The 17577-nt window shown below is 45.4% G+C and overlaps 1 protein-coding gene across 1 annotated transcript in view; it reads right to left on the bottom strand.

Annotated features, from left to right (window-relative positions):
- COL23A1 (collagen type XXIII alpha 1 chain) overlaps positions 1 to 17577 on the bottom strand; it is a 351726-nt gene that overhangs the window by 321193 nt on the left and 12956 nt on the right. Inside the window, 1 exon segment of the mRNA XM_030316438.1 lies at positions 5592 to 5658. Within this exon segment, the coding sequence (XP_030172298.1) occupies positions 5592 to 5658 (67 nt within the window).

Raw genomic sequence — 17577 nt, 5'->3', positions numbered from 1 at the left:
GAGTCTGGGTCCAGATTCTGAGCACTTTATCACTGGGCCTGGCTGACTATTGGACAAGTTCAACAGAGGGAAAGGACTGCCCTTGTGTGCCTGGAGTGGAGGCAAACCTCTGGTCACATCCAGACTCTGTCTACAGTCCCCAGCTGAGGGCCACCTGGACAGGGCTTGCCAGTTGCCCCTGCAGTGGTAATCTCTTATTTACGACCGCCCAGTGAAAACCATTTTGTCTTCTTCCAGGAACAGCACCCTAATATTCCTTGTGGTAAGTACCCTTCCCCATTCTCAGACCACATGGTTCTGGCAGCGTCAACCTGCCCCCACGACTGCCTCCCCCAGGTCCAAAATGGTTACATGACCCAGAGCCAGCCGATCAAGGCATCCCATCCTCCAGGCACAGCAATTAGTTCAGGCAGAGGCATCTGCCCCAAGCCCAGCAAATCAGGGTCAATTCCGGGGCTTCTTTTAAAATTTTGGTAAAATGTATATAAATCTACAGTCACTGAATGGTTCAAAGTTACACAATTCCACGGCATTTATTCACATCCACCTGAATACAGCCCGACCTCTGACCTTTCCACTTCCAGTTATATGAGCTAATAAGTTTCCTTTTCTTCATTAATGTAGGATGGTTAGAACATTAGTATTCTGATGCTTGCCTCAAACAGTTAATGCAATGACCTTTTGCACCACAGTGGCCCATCCCAGGACATGTAGGATGATCATGGGTCAGAGTCAAGATTCAAATCCAGGGCTCTCGGGCTCCAAGGTTGTTGGGCACTGGCTCTGACCCAGCCCTTAGGATGACCTAGGGTCATGACTGTTCTTAGTGAAGTGGGGGCCGGGTTGTCCCTTCATCTGCCACAGGACAGGCTTGGGAATAACCCTGCCAGAGCCCTTCTTGAAATATTCTAGAATTGCTGCTCTGAGGGCGCTCTCCCCAACAGACTGTGGGCTCCTGTCCTTCCAGCCCGACACCCCCAGATGCCGTAGCAGTAACTGGCTCATGACTAGCTTCAGTACAAGCCATCAGGAGGGCAGAGAACAGAGTGAGAAGGCCATTCTCCTCCCCTCCAATGCTTCCCTGCAGGCTGGGCTGTAAGAACACAGGACAGGAGGGGTGCCTGGGTGGCTCAGTCAGTGAAGCGTCCGACTCTTGATTCCAGTTCAGGTCATGATCTCATGGCCCGTGAATTCAAGCCCCACATCGGGCTCTGTGCTGACGGTGTGGAGCCTGCTTGGGCTTCTCTCTCTCTCCCTCTGTCTCTGCCCCTCCCCAGCTTGTGCTCACTCTCTCACTCCCTCTCAAAATAAATAAAACTTAAAAAAAAAAAAAAAAAAAGATACAGGACAGGAAACCACCTAAACATCCTTGGTGGTGACTGGCCAGGCACCTCACAGGATAGCTCAACAGACGATAAGGATGCCATTATTTAACCAAAATGATGTAGTACATGTCCTCTGATGTGCAGACTGAGTCACCATCTCAAAGAGAAACTGTGAATCAAAGAAAGCAGTATAAGGACAACAGCCTATGGTACCCTTTGTGGAAAGAAAAACAGGAGAGGAGTTACTCACTGAAATATACATAACACTACCTCAAAACCCAGGCTGCCCCATACCATAGCCACTAGTCACATGTGGCCATTTAAACTGAGTAACAATTTTAAAATTTACTTCCTCTGTCGCACTAGCCACATTGTCAAGGGCTCCATAGCCAGTAGTGGCTGCCATTTTAGCCTAGATAACAGATCATTTCCACATCACAGAAAGTTCTGCTGGGCAGCACTGCTCTAGAAGGTCAGGAAGCTTAGAAGCGACCTTAGAAAGGCGACCAGGAGAACAGGGGAGGGGAATTATTCTTCATGTGTAATCTTTAGTAGTACCTGAACTTTTTTTTTTTTTTATCACATCATACGTCATTTCCTACTCAAAAATAACCACTTTAGGGACACCGGGTGGCTTAGTCGGTTAAGCGTCTGACCTGGTTTCGGCTCAGGTCATGATCTCACAGTTCGTGAGTTTGAGTCCTGCATCAGTCTCTGGATTGACAGTGTGGAGCCTGCTTGGGATTCTCTTTCTCTCTCTCTCTCTCCTTCTCTCTCTGCCCCTCCCCCACTCATGCTGTCTTTGTCTCTCAAAATAAATAAATAAATACTTAAAAAATAATAACCACTTTTAAACTTTAAGTACACGGGTAACATAAGAAAAGAGTGTTGGGTAAGTCCCCTGTGTCTGAAGCCTGGAGATCTCTGCGGAAGGAGTGCAGGAGTGTCTCTCTGGGCAGGTGAATGACAAAGAGCAGCATGGGGGAGGGGGGATCCCCAGGTAGCAGCCCCCCTTCCAGCCCCCACAGTAGGAAATTTTGACCCTCATAGCAACCTTAAGGTCCTCGGGATGATTCGCTTTCCTGTCCGCTTTCCTTTGCTAGGACTGCCCCAACAAGTCTCCACAAACTAGGTGGCTTAAAATGACAGACATTCTCCCACAGTTCTGGAGGCCAGAAGTGCAAAATCAAGGTGCCACCAGGGCCGGTTCCTTCGAGAATATTCTCCCCTGAGCACCCCTTTCCTCCAGCTCCTGGTGGCTGCGGGCAATCCTGGGCTTGTAGATGTATCCCTCTGTCCTCCGGAGAGCTCCTCTGCATGTTTCTCTGTGTCTCAAATCTCTCCCTTCTGTCGCATAAGGACACTGGTTACTGGACTTAGGGCCCACCCTAAATCCTGGATGACCTCGTTTTATAGACGAGAGGAGCAAGGCTCAGGCCCCTCCCTTGTCTGAGGTCACAGGGCACAGCCCTGCCAGTCTTCTCACCACTGGGTTGGGCAAGGGGCCTGCTCCCTTCTCAGCTCCATGGCTTCCTCTTCACAATGGACAACACACGGAAAGAGATGCCCCCTCCTCTGGCCTCGCTTATCTGTTTGATCAGATCTCCCAGGATCTGACAAAGGATCACACAGTCCCCAGGCCATGAGAAGAAACGGGGGTGGGCAGTGGGCATCTGTGAATATCTCAAATCAGATGGGGACCAAAGCTACAGAGGGCGGTTTGCGTGTCCTGACTCCAAACAGCTGCGGGGCAGATCAGAGCCCCGGAGACAGGAATCAGTGAAGGCTTCCAGTGCTGGAGAAAAAGGCTTCTGTCCTTTTTGTGACAGGGAGAATGTGCCAGCTGACAGGGGTTTGCATCGATGAAGGTCTCCGGGCCAAAGGGCTCCATTGAGGGGCGCCTGGGTGGCTCAGTTGGTTAAGGATCTGACTCTTGGTTTCAACTTGGGTCATGATCTCACAGTTCCTGAGTTTGAGCCCCCCATCAGGCTCTGCACTGACAGTGTGGAGCCTGCTTGGGATTCTCTCTCTCTGTCCCTCCCCTGCTCATTCATTAGGGCCTGGCCATGCTGGCCACACTGATCAAGCTGAGCACACCTCCCAGGACAGCTTGATAGCAGCCCTGAGACCCTCTGACAACAGCAGTGTAGTCCTGACCACCAGCAGGGGACCCCTCCAAGAGCAGGGTAGGTCACTGCCCTCCTCTCTGCAGGACTGGGGGGGTTATGACCAGACTTTCAGTCCCCAGGGTCTTCCCTGGGACTCTCTTGGAACGTCTCTTGGTGGTTCAGGACCTTCCAAAAGGGAGGCAGGTCACAGGATCCCTCCGGGCTCATGGGCTTTGACCTACCCTTTCTCTATGACCTCAAAAATGCCTACAGAGCCCACTCCAATACTGTTATCATTTTTTGATAAAGATCTTGATTGTTAATAAGTGACAGACCAAGATTTGAACCTGGTTCAGATTTATTTAGGAGCTCCATGCCCCCTCACTGCCTCCTCTACATGTCTATCTCTATTTGGGACTTTCAAACTTACGGTCAGCAATGCAGAGCAGGAAACCCATTTCAATCGCCATCCAGGTCATACACTACAGATAGAAATAGCTCAAACAAAAATTTCTCTCCAATATGTTTTTATTCCAGTCTATGGCTAGTTCAACATTTCAAACGCTGGCTGCAACCCACGGAACTGATTTCATATCTCACAAATGCTTTGTGACCCCAGTTTATTTATTGTTTTAATGTTCATTTATTTTTGAAAGAGAGAGAGAGACAGAACATGAACGGGGGGAAGGGCAGAAAGAGAGAGGAGACACAGAATCTGAAGCAGGCTCCAGGCTCCCAGATGTCAGCCAGAGCCCCACTCAGGGCCCAAACCCATGAGCCATGAGATCATGACCAGAGCCGAAGTCAGACACTTAACCACTACCCAGGCTCCCCTACCCAGGCTCCCCGTGACTCCCAATTTAAAAAATACTTACCTACATAGCTCATGTGAATTGACATGCATACAATACTTAGAAAGAGGTGGGGGGGAATACAAAAAAAAAAACCAAGAGGAATCACTCCCATTGTATGCATTTTTCAGATCATCCTAAAACTCATGTGTCGATCTGAATATTTCCCCCCATTGAATCAAACATCTGACTTGATGATCTGTTAATGATGTCATTACTTGTCATGTCCTTTTTGCTATTAAAATGCTAGAGGTGCTATTAAAGACTAACTCAAGCTCGTCCCTAAGATCCTCTTCCACTGGGCCCTCGGAGACAGAATTTTTCATACCAGGAGATCCACCTTTACAGAAACCCCAGGGCATCTCCCAATATGGAGATGTTAATGTTCAATGAGCTTTATGTCTAGGCCAGCTGAAGTGGATTGGGAAATGCCAGACAGCTTGGCTAATGGAAGGAATGACAGCAAGGACAGGGGCCCCTGGGCTCAGCTCCCGTGTTTTCCACGTTGTCCGGCATGGTGGGAAATCTAAGAAGTGCTGCGATTTTAAACTCATTCACTGGTATTACACACTGTTCTACAGAGGAGAATTCTTGCCCTGAAAATGCCAGGGCCAAGACAGCACACAGACTTCAATGATGGTCTGTGCCAAACTCCCATGAGGACAACTGGAAGACCTGATAGGCATCAGAATTCAGCCACACGAACTGGGAATCCACAAATCCTGGCCTTATTCACAGCCATCCTGGTTGCACCACCAAAACCCAAGATAGACATTCTTATTTGAATCATTCAGACCATCATTCCCATCTTCCCCCCTCTACCTCCACCAAAAGAAATGAAAACCAAAAAACCTACAGTCACCAGAGTACTTATTTACCCCCTCGTGTCTGAACAGAGCTGGAATCACAGTTAATACTGTGTGGATGGTCCATGCCTGTTTCTGTCTTTGAAACAGGATGGCTTTCACCGTCCCAGTACCTAAGCCTTCATCATAAGTCATTTCTTTTTTGTTTGTTTTGTTTTGTTTGTTTGTTTTCATCATAAGTCATTTCTAACAGTTCCTTAATTCCTACCCCAAGATCACCATCTTCATCAAACCAGGGCAGTTCACCCTGCTAGAATCTTTGACTAGTCATCTGGTCAGGGAAGACAGGAAGAAAGACGCCGGATGGTCCACGAGGTACAACAGACAGACTGAAACCCATGCAAGCTCTTGACCATGTCCTCAGCAGTTTTGAGCAGACAGGAGACAGGACACCAGGCCTCTGGGAAGTCAAGGGCCCACAAGAATCAAATATCCACTTACCTGGGGGGCAGACACACTCGGTCGGCGCTTCCCGAACCGTCCGGTGCTTGACCAGTCCCTCCAACTTCTGAATTAGGGAAGAAAAGAGAGGAGAGAAAAAAAAAAGACCAGCATGAATTTGAGAGTGGAGAGGAGTAAAAGTGGAAAAATCAGTAAAAAACGATGTATTGGAAAGATCTACGTCGGCAGTGGCATTTTCGAGAACATTTATTACAAGGTAGTTAAATGCTACGGGCAGTCTGGGTATGAGATGAGAAACGAAAATAAACATGCAACAATTATTTGGGAGTCCCTGAAAAGAAGGTGGCAGGTTTCTGCTTTGTTACATTTTTAAATACAAATCCAGAAAAGCCAAAGTGACCGTGCAGTCAGCATGCAGATGGGAAGGCAGAGGAGAGGGAGGGTGGGCAGGCCACACCAAAACTGGCCCTTCTAGCCCTTGGTCCACAGATCAGGCCCCGACCCAGGAAGACCCAGGTTCCCTCCCTGCAGCCCCACCCGCCAGTCCACTGGCCTCAGACCCCAGGCCCAGGCCTAATCCACCCTGATGACATCTTCCTTTCTTCTTACCAGCAGGGATCCTTGGCCTAGAAAATTTGGCTCAGCACAGTCTAACAAGAACATCTACGCATGCCCAGTCCTGTGCTAGATTTGGGCGAAGGGTAAAGAATTACCCCAGAAATAGGGTCAAACATCACAGCTCCGCTATGATGGTTTAACCGTAACCTCAGAGATCCTGATTATTGTCCCCGCCTTGCACTGAGGGGACAAGCTTAGAAAAAAAAAAAAAAGAAAAGAAGAAATTAGTCCCAAAGCCCAAATCTAGGTTTAGGAAGGTGAAATGACTGGCTCATAATCCCAAAACTAGCCAAGACTTGAGTCCCAACAAGAATAAATAAAGCATTAGCCTTTCTCTAGGAAGCAAACAAAAATCTCCCTAAAGGTAAAACAAAGCAAATCCTAAACAGGTTGAGTGACAAAATGCGATACCACCGCTAAACCTGAAATGTTTGGTTTTTTAGGTTCAAATCTAAAAATGTAATCTTTCTCAATAAAAATAAATAAATAAAAATTTAAAAGCCCTTGAAAACGGTACAGCAAGCAAATACAACTGTTACTTTTTTAAGTATTTATTTACTTTTGGGAGAGCGCAAGGGAGGGGCAGAGAGGGGGGACAGAGGATCTGAACCGGGTTCTGCACTGACTAGCTGTCTGCAGCAAGCCTGTTGTGGGGCTTGAACTCACAAACCTCAAGATCATATCTTGAGCCAAAGTTGGACGCTCCACCGACTGAACCACCCAGGAGCCCCAAAACTGGGTTGTTTTTTTTTTTAGTTTTTATTTTAAAGTAATCTCTGTTCCCAACGTGGGGCTCATTCATAACCCCAAGATCAAGAGTCCTGTGCCCTACCAACTGAGCCAGCTGGGCACCCCAAACGTATTTTTTAAATATGTATTTATTTTTTGAGAGAGAAAGAGACAGAGCGCGAGCGGGGGAAGGGCAGAGAGAGAGGGAGACACAAAATCGGAAGCAGGCTCCAGGCTCTGAGCTGTCAGCATGGAGACCCATGTGGGGCCCAAACCCACAGACGGGAGATCATGACCTGAGGTGAAGTCAAATGCTCAACTGACTGAGCCACCCAGGCACCCTCCCAAAACTGTTATTTCTAAAGAACTGCTTTCCAGGGGACAAGAATGACATCCCTAGTTTTGAGCCCCTGACCCACCAAGCCTGGAATTTTCAAAGGAGATGGGACTCCAGCCAAGTCCTGTCTGCCTCTGGCTGGAGCAGCCCAGGATCAGGAGCCCTACAAACCTCCCCCCACCCCTTAGCCCACCAGCACCGCCCCGCCCCCCCCCCCGGCCCCGCCCCGCCCCGCCGGGCGGGCCTTGCTGCCCTGAGCTACTACTGCTTGCAGCGGCAAGGCAAGGACCATCCACTGTCACTGAACCAGAACTCAGAAGCCGCCTGCAGATGCGGATACTGGCGTGAGAGGGACCTCATAACTCACTGCCCCCCCCACCCCCCACCCGCACACCACATCGTACTTGCGGATACTATTACAGATTTCAAATTTTACATGGAAAAAGAATCCAGCCTTCTCGTTTAAGCCAGTCAATTTGTGTGAGACCCTCTCATCTGTTTTTATCATTGCTAGACAGGCTAGAAGCCATACTAATTTCCTTTTTTTAAACAAAAGCATTTAAAGCTAAAAGCCAATTCGTTTTAACAACCCGCCGATCACATCTGGGCGGCTCTCCTGAAAGGGAGGGAGGCTTTATCAAATACTGATAGGAAACACAATGACTTCTGAACTGCTCTTATCGTAAAATAAAAAACCAAACAGGAAACTATTGGGGGGGGGGGCGCTTTACTGTTAATGCTAGTAGGTGGGGTCATAAAATACTGGGATTGAGTTTTTGTTTGATCACTTATCCTAACTCCTTTTATGCCTGTGTTTCTCTGGATTATACAGTGAATCTGCAGTTTTACCGGCTACCCTCTAGCTTACCGCCCCCCCCCACACCGCCACTCCAGGCCCCGAACTTTCTGTGGGTTTGAAATGCCACTATCAGGAACACAAAGTGAAATGTTTGAATTAGAAACCCAATCCCACAATCTTTATTTCCCTGTTGTTTTTTTTTTTCGTTCTGCATTCAAGAAAATATTCCTTTGTGTCCAGGTTTGTAAAAAAAACAAAAACAAAAAAAAAGATTTAAAAGCCACAACTTTTTTACATTCAATTATCTGGCAGCACCTCTAGCATCTGCAAACAATATGGTCCTGGTTTTACATATGCAAACAAGTCCTGACTCCTAAAGTAAATAAAGGATGAGTTTCTGAGAAAAAAGTCCCTGAGACTTTGGGAGCCGTTCCCTCCAAGAGTAAGGAGGAGGAGAACTTGAAGTTGCCTGGTGGGGGGGGTGGGAGGGGGGTAGCGAGCACTGTGGAGAAAATTACTCCAGGAAAATCATGGTTCTCAGAAAAGCATTACACAGTTAGATGATAAATTTATTAATGACGTGTGGGAGCACTAGTCTGGGCCACTTGGCCAGATGTTTGATCACAGCCTCCAACGGTCGCATTTTGATGAAATATAAGTTAACATACAAAAAAAGGACAGAATGATTTATTTCTGTAAAATGATATAAATAAAGCCAAAGAGACATTCCTATCCTCTTGGACAGAGGATTCCTGCTCTAGGGGATATATCTTGAGAAAATAAAAATCAGCAGGAGCAAAGAATGATACCCATGAAGTTGCACCCCAAAACAGTGGGAGTGGTTTAGAGAAGGGTGGCGAAGCCCCTGATAAAACTGCCCTATTTCGTTTAGTATCATTATGAACACTATGTGGCAAAAAGGGGGAGAAATGTTTATGAGACCATCAATAAAAGGTCTACATCTGTACGAAAATTCAGGCACTGGGTGACAGCAGCTACCAAAATATGAACCCCCTTCGGTGTACAGAGTATGGTGATTTACTTCTTTTAGAAGCCCCCCCTGTGGGGGCGCCTGGGTGGCTCAGTCAGTTAAGCATCCAACTTCAGCTCAGGTCATGATCTCCAGGCTTGTGAGTTTGAGCCCCGCATCAGGCTATTTGGTGACAACTTTGAATCCTCTTTCTCTCTCTCTCCCCCCTCACGCTCTCTCTCTCAAAAACAAATGGAGGAGGGGCGCCTGGGTGGCTCAGTCGGTTAAGCCTCCGACTTCAGCTCAGGTCACTATCTCGCGGTCCGTGAGTTCGAGCCCCGCGTCGGGCTCTGGGCTGATGGCTCAGAGCCTGGAGCCTGCTTCCAGTTCTGTGTCTCCCTCTCTCTCTGTCCCTCCCCCGTTCATGCTCTGTCTCTCTCTGTCTCAAAAATAAATAAACGTTAAAAAAAAATTAAAAAAAAAAAGAAAAGAAAATAGATCCTAAAAGTTCTCATCACAAAGAAAAAACACTTTTTTTTTGTAACTATATGAGATGATGGATGTTTACCAAAGTTATGGTGGTAATCATTTCACAAACCATCTAAGTTAAGAGTCATTGTGCTATATAACCTTAAGCTTATACTATATTATATATACACCGTATATCAATTATATCTCAATAAAGTTATATCCCAATGAAAAAAAAAATGGAGGAGGAGGAGGAGAAGAAGAAGAAGAAATCCTTCCTGTGTTCTAATACCATTTTTTTAGTTAAAAAAAAAAATTCTGGAAGTAGAGGAAGAACCAAAATGAAGCCCTACGGCCTCCCTGCAGAGGACAATTTGTGAATGACAGGTGATTCCATCCTCCCTGGGACACGAACTCCCAGGACGCAACAGAGGACCCTCTCTGTGCAGGGCACAAATCCTCTGCCCTCCTCCCGCCCCCACAGGGAAGAGCCCCTGCGTGCATTCTCACTACCACCATCAACCCAAGAGGGCAGCATTTTCTGGCCTCTGACATTCTTTTTTTTTTTTTCATGCCTTGGCATGATGATGAGGAAGATAACAAATAGCGAGCATTATTACTGAGGACACTGATTACTTGATGGGGGCCAGGCACTGTGCCCACAACTGTTATCCCGTCTAGCCCTGCCAATACCCGCCTTGAGGCTGGGACTATTATTACACCCATTTACAGATGAGAAAACTGAGACCACAGAGGGCAATGTAAGCGCCAGGATGGGACCTCAATCCTGGTAGCAACCAGCTCCAATCACAAAGCAAGACAACCTCTGCTTACAAGCAATGTTCATAACTAACAACAAACAAACAGTTGCTACCCACAGTCAGGCCTTACAAAACTAAAAGGACAGAAATCAGATCTGGGGTTGCCAAAGGTTGGAGAGTGAGGAAGGAAGTACAATGAGAAGATTGTCGGGTAACGGGACTGTTCTATAAGGCACTGAGGTGCTGGACACATGACTCTACACATTTGTCAAAAACCTTTAAGACTGTACGTCACCAAGAGTGAACTTTAATGGATGCAATTTAAAAAAAAAAATCAACCAGGATATCAGAGAATCCCTGGATGAAATGTGGGCTGTGACAAGTGAATCCAACTATGTTAAAACTGTGTGACAGCAGCACTTGGGTGGCTCAGTCAGTTAAGTGTCTGACTCTTGATTTTGGTTCAGGTCATCATCTCGCGGTTTGTGAGTTTGAGCTCTGCATCAGGCTCTGAACTGACATGCAGAGCCTGCTTGGGATTCTCTCTCTCTCTGCCCCTCCCCTGCTTGTGCTCACACTCCCTCCCTCTCTCTCTCTCTCTCTCTCTCAAAAATAAACTCACTTAAAAAAAGCTGTATGACATAACTCACTGAAAGTGTTAGGAAAAAACACGTAGCTGACCTACATGCAAAATAGCATCTTGATCAAGAACTATAAGGCTGGACACAAAAGGAACTGTCTGGAAATGCTGTACTCCAGTAGGTAAAGTTGGTTCTCACAGGGGTACAGGTTAGCAATTTTGAAACTACTTTACAGACATTAGCAACAAACAAGTGAGTAAATAAACTATTGGTAATGAGAGCTGGGCTTCTCGTTGTCCAAAAGAGAAGTTATAAATACACAAAGTGGGAAAGACAGAATGAACCATCTTGTGCTGAATTAATCAGAGACATCACTATGAGGTCACATCTAATGCCTACAGGAAGATACATACAGAAATATTCATAGGTATGTGTACAGAGGGGAGCGAATATTCACACATATATACTATAGATGTCTGCAGAGAAAACCTATAATCAATGACACCCTGGAAACATCAAGCACACCCAGCACCCAAATCTTGGTTTCTAAATACCATTCTCTAAGAAAAGGAACCAGGGCTCATTGGAGATATGGCTGATTCTAGGCCCAGGGCAGGAAATACACAAGATGAACCTGGAGTGCCTTGTAGTGGCAGAAAGAAAGGAGGTCCTTTTTGAAAAAAGGAAGGGAGGGAAGAGTATGTCAAAGAAACACAAAACCTACCCAAAAAGGCTCAAAATGGCCAAAGCTGGAATAATTTTGGCAACAAGATAAAAATAATGCAGTATTGGATTATAACCCAAAGAATAAGTTAGAAACCCATAAGTTATATACTGATACAAATGACTGAATAAATAGGTGGGGAGAAGAGACAACTCTTCCCTACAGAAGAATGCCCAATAATATATGTAGATACCGCCCTCTCCGAGATGTGGAGCTAAGTTCCACCCTCCTTGAGTGAGGGTTAGACTTCCTCACTTCTTAAAGGCAGAGAAAGGAAGATAGTGACTTTATAATGTAAAATCTGGCAGACACAACTTTAATCAAGTGATCAAGGTTAATGGCACCAGTGATAGGTCATGTGACATCATGGACCCGACATGATGCCAGGACAATGGCAATCTACCTTGATGCTATTCTTCCCAAGCCCGCATAACCTACTTTAATCATAAGAGTGGCCCAAACTGAAGACCATTCGACAAAATACCTGACCAGTATGTCCAAAAATTGTCAAGGTCATGAAAAATATGGAAAGACTGAGAAAATGCTATAGGTCAGGAAGACATAACAATGAAATGCAATGTGGTGCCTTGGATGGGATTCTGGAGTAGGAATGGGACATTAGAGGAAAAACTAGGGTGATCTGAAAAAAAAGTCTGTCATTCACTTTTTAAAGATGGGTAAAAAATAAATCACAAAGTCACTTAAGACCAACTAAGATACAGCTTTGTTATTTTCAATATCACATGTATTTTTTAAATTGAGGTAAAATTCACATCACATAAAATTAAGTGAACAACTTTAATTTTTTTTTTTAGTTTATTTATTTATTTTGAGAGGGGGCATTAGGAGGGGAGGGTGAGAGAGAGAAGGTGGGGGGAGAGAGAGAGAGAATCCTAAGCAGGCTCTGCACTGTCAGCACAGAGCCAGATTTGGGGCTCGAACCTACAAACCGCCAAGATCATGATCTGAGCCGAAACCAAGAATCAGATGCTTAACTGACTGAGCCACCTGAGCACCCCCCTTTACCTATTTTTAAATCAGGTTGTCTTTTTGTTGCCGAGCTGTAAGAGTTCTTTATATTTTCTGGATACTACATCCTTAACAGATATATGATTTCCCAAATATTTTCTCATATGCCAGACCTATTATTGATCAAAATTCTAATCATCTCCAACCAAGGTATAATATGGGTATATTAAAAGCATCTTAAAAATTGGAGGTGGTGAAGCAGGCACCTGGGTGGCTCGGTCGGTTAAGTGTCCAACTTTGGCTCAGGTCATGATCTCACCTTTCATGGGTTCAAGCCCTGCATCAGGCTCTGGGCTGACAGCTCGGAGCCTGGAGCCTGCTTTGGATTCTGTGTCTCCCTCTCTCTCTCTGCCCCTCACTAGCTCATGCTCTGTCTCTCTCTCTCTCTCTCTCTCTCTCTCTTTCTCTGAAAAGTATATAAATATTAGAAATTTTTAAAAAAAATCATAGGTGGTGGGAATGGACTCATGGTTTCATGCTGGTCCTCACAGAGGTCTTTGTTGAAATCTTGCTAGATTAACAGTGGGATATTGTTACTAAGGAATTCAACCTGGTCCTTTTTAGTTAATAGTAATTGTATTAGTTTGCAATTGCCGTGTAACAAATTGTCACAAAATCCATGGCTTAAAACAATACACATTTACTATGCTTTCTGTGGTCAAAGGTCTGAACACAGACAAGTTTGCTTCCCTGCTCATGGTCTCTTGAGGCTGAAATCAATGCATCAGCTGGGTGTTTCTTTCTAGACCTCTGGATCCCCTTTAAAACTCATGTGGTTCCTTGTGGTCTGCAAGCCCCATTCTCTTGCTGGCTGCTGGCCAGGGGCCACTCTCAGCATCTAGAGGCCACTCAGAGTTCCTTGACACGTGCCCCCTCCACACATGCTCTCATGCTTCAGATCCCTCTGACTTCAGGAAGGACCCAGTCCCTTCTAAGGCCTCACCTGCTTATGTCAGGCCCACCAAAGATAAGATCTGTAATGAACTCAGCCAACTCATTGGCAACTCAAAGGAGTGATACCATCATAATCACCGGGGAGGGAATTATACAAAGTGTGTACAACAAGGGGTGGGAATCCTGAGGGCTGTCCTAGAACTCTGCCTGCTACAGTAAGTTATCACAGTTAATTTCTTACTTTGGACAAATGTGTTACAGTTATGTACATATGTAACTACATTTTTCATTTTTTCAAAAAATTTTTATTAATGTTTATTCTTTTTGAGAGAGACAGTGTGAGCAGGGGAGGGACAGAGAGAGAGGAAGACACAGAATCCGAATCAGGCTCCAAGCTCTGAGCTATCAGCACAGAACCGGACGCAGGGCTCAAACCCATGAACCATGAGATCATGACCTGAGCCGAAGTCAGATGCTTAACCGACTGAGCCACCCAGGCGCCCCCATATTTTTCTTTTATTATGTTTATTTATTTTTGAGAGAGCGAGCGAGCGAGCGAGCTCACAAGCAGGAGCTAGGCAGAAAGAGGGAGACAGAAGATCTGAAGCAGGCTGCATGCTGACCCCGGAGAGCCTGAAATGGGGATCGAACTCACAACCCAAGTCCAAGTCAGATGCTCAATTGACTGAGCCACCCAGGCACCCCTGTAACTATGTTTTTCTATAAATCTAGAATTATTCCAAAACATTTTAAAGGCCACATCGTGGATTTCTACTTCTAGGCAAGATACAGGAGCAATGACTATATTTATCCCCTGCATAAAATAACACCACCAAAAACTCAAAAAACCACAACAAATTCTGCAAATAAAATACATGAAACAGAGGTTTTGAGGATACCGATACCGAGCAGGAAAGGAGAGTGATCTCAGACAGAGAACAACTGCTCTTGCTTCCTGCCTGGGGAGAGTTTCCAGGCTGGGCACAGGGAAGGGGGAATCACACATGAAGCCTGGCAGCTATCCAAAGTTGAAGGATGGACCTGGAAGTCCAGGGATGCCAGGCAGTTGGGACTATAGAGCAAAGGACCCGAGAGAACCAGAGATCTGTGAGGTTCTTTGCAGATGTCCGTGGAGCACTGATCAGCATGTGTAGGAGGCAATGACCCGTGGCAGGGAGAAGAACCACCCAAAAAGATGCAGGGAACAGTGCCTCAGTCTTACATGGGGCAGGGAAGGGTGCCCATTCCCCCAGCCAAACCGGGAAACCCCTAATTCACACTCATAAATCACTGAGTAGAGCACCAAGGAGGGTCTTTTGCCTCAGAGATAAGGAGTAATCAACCCTAGGCTAACCATGGCTCTGGTCCCACCTCACATATCCTAAATACAAGACTCAAAGGGTCCAACTGTTTCTGAATAACTGTAATATAACAAAGCTCATGAAAATTTACAGAAATACAAAAATACTCAACCCCCAATGAGGTAAAATTCATAATGTCCAGCATACAATAAGAAATTACCAGTAGGAGGGAACACCTGGGTGGCTCAGTCAGTTTAAGCATCTGACTTCGACTGAGGTCTCGCAGCTCGTGGGTTTGAGTGCCACATCAGGCTCTGTGCTGACAGCTCAGAGCCTAGAGCCTGCTTCCCATTCTGTGTCTCCGGTTCTCTCTGCCCCTCCCCCGTGCTTGCTCACACGCGGGTGCTCACTCTCTCTCAAAAATAAGTAAACATTTTTTAAACAAATTTTAGAAAAAGAAATTACCAGCAGGAAAATAGGCCCCATAAGGGGCAGAAAAAAAATTAGTTAACTGAAACGAACCCAAAACTGACATAGATGTTAGAATTATCCCACAAAGACTATAAAACAAAAATTATAACTATGTGGTACATGTTCAGAGAGTTAAGCAGAGGCATCAAAGAAATCAAAATCTCTAAACTGAAATTCTAGAGTTGAAAACTACCATGTCTGAGGTGAAAAACAGGGCAGGGGGGATTAAGGACAAGATTAGACACTGAATAAGAGAAGATTAGTGAACCTGAACACAGCAGGAGAAATTATCCAAAATGGACAGAGAGAAAGAATTTTAAAAAAGAAAGAAAGGAAGAAAAGAAAAGAAAAGAAAAGAGAAAAGAGAAGAAAAAAGAAGAGTATCAGTGAACTCTGGGTCTCCTAATGCACATGTAAGTGGAGTCCCCAAATTGGGGGACAGAAAAAGTAAGACAGAAAAAAGTATTTGAAGAAATGATGGCCACAACATTTTTCAAAGTTTGATGAAAACTATAAACCCACAGATCCAAGAATCTCAGTGAAACTCAAGCACAATAAACACAAAGAAAATTACACCAAAGCATATCACATTTGAATTGCTTAAACCAGTGATCACGAGAAAATGTCAAAAGCAGCCAGAGGTAAAAGGGCAAATTATGTGGATAAACAGAACTCACATTCTGTTTATGCTGCTAGTGGGAATATAAAATGATACAATGGCTTTCAACAAGAGTTGGGCAGCTTCTTGAAAAGTTAATCTCGTAGGGCGCCTGCGTGGTTCACTCTGTTGAGCATCCAACTCTCGATTTCAGCTCAGGTCATGATCTCACAGTTCCTGGGATTGAGCCCCGCCTCAGGGTCTGCACTGAAACCGCAGAGTCTGCTTGATATTCTCTCCCTCCCTCTCTCTCTCTGCCCCTCCCCACCTCAAAATACACAAACTTAAAAAAAAAAAAAGTTAATCCTACACCTATCAGATGATCAACTACTTCATTCCAAGGTACTTACACCCAAGAGACATGAAAGAGCATGTCCATACAAAGACTTGTACACAAATGTTAATAAAGCAGCTTTATTTGTAATAGCTCCAAACGAGGAACAAACCCAAATATCCATTAACAGGTGAGTGGATAAACAAATTATGGTTTATCTATATAATGAAATAACACTTGGTAATGAAAAAGAATGAAATGATAATACATGCAAAACTATCAATGAATCTCTCAATAATTATACTGATTGAAGGAAACCAAAGAGCAACCCACACACAACCAAAGAGCAAATATTGTATAATTCTATTCATATAAAAATCCAAAAAAAAAAAAAAAGACTAATCAATAACAAGAGAAATCAGCAATACCTGAGTGGCAGGTCGGAAGGGACAGAAGTCAAGGGGGCAGAGGAAGCTTTGAGGGTGATGGATATGTTCACTACCTTGACTGTAGAGATAGTTTCACATATGCACACATACGTCACAAATTATCAAACTGTAACTTTAAAATATTTGGAGTTCATTATGTGTCAAATAGACCCAAAAAACAAACTAAACTACAAAACACCTAGGTCCCGGTTCCCACAGTCGTGGCTCCCATGGGATGGTAGAGCAGGGGCCCCGGGGTCAAAGGGCATCAATTCACCCCACTGGGCTGCATGGTCCACCCTGGTCGGTGCCAGGTAAACCCCCAGCAGAGTCAAGTGAAGAGCCAGTGAGAGCACCCAGCCCAACCCAGGCATTCGGCAGGAGCTCAGAAATGTTTTCCTAAGGAACATGGGGTTTACTCAGTGACTCCCACTGGCACACTGAGTGACCTCCAAACTGCATGGGCACACATTTCCATAGGGGTCACTCCTGAGCCCTGAAACACGTTAGCGTGCTTCGAAAGGTTTAGTCTGTAAGCAAGATGCAATTCTTCAGCGATCTTCATTCGTGCTCCCCTTTATGAGTTTTCTTTTCTTTTTTTTTAATGCTTATTTTTGAGAGAAAGAGAGAGTGAATGGGGAAGTGAAAGAGGGAAACAGAGGATCCGAAGCCAGCTCCGTACTGACAGAAGACAGCCCAAAGCAGGGCTTGAACTCTCAAACCATGAGATCATGACCTGAGCCAAAATCAATGCTCAACTGACTGAGCCACCCAGTCATGCCCCCTTGTCCCTCCATTTATGATTTTTCAAAGACCTACATCTCATCCTGTCAGAATCTGCTACGGTTCATCACATGATTCACCATACTGGGCTGACAGAACAAAATCCCATCAGTGGCCCTGGGTAGAGAGTGGATGGTCTCCACCACAGGTTTTGACAGACTGAGGAGAGTCCTCGGGCTGTCCCTGGGCAGAGCCTCCAA

This window comes from Lynx canadensis, chromosome A1 (assembly GCF_007474595.2).
Source record: "Lynx canadensis isolate LIC74 chromosome A1, mLynCan4.pri.v2, whole genome shotgun sequence".
NCBI lineage: Eukaryota > Metazoa > Chordata > Mammalia > Carnivora > Felidae > Lynx > Lynx canadensis.
The sequence above is the reverse complement of the archived record's forward strand: the minus strand, read 5'-3'. Positions and strand labels throughout refer to the sequence as shown.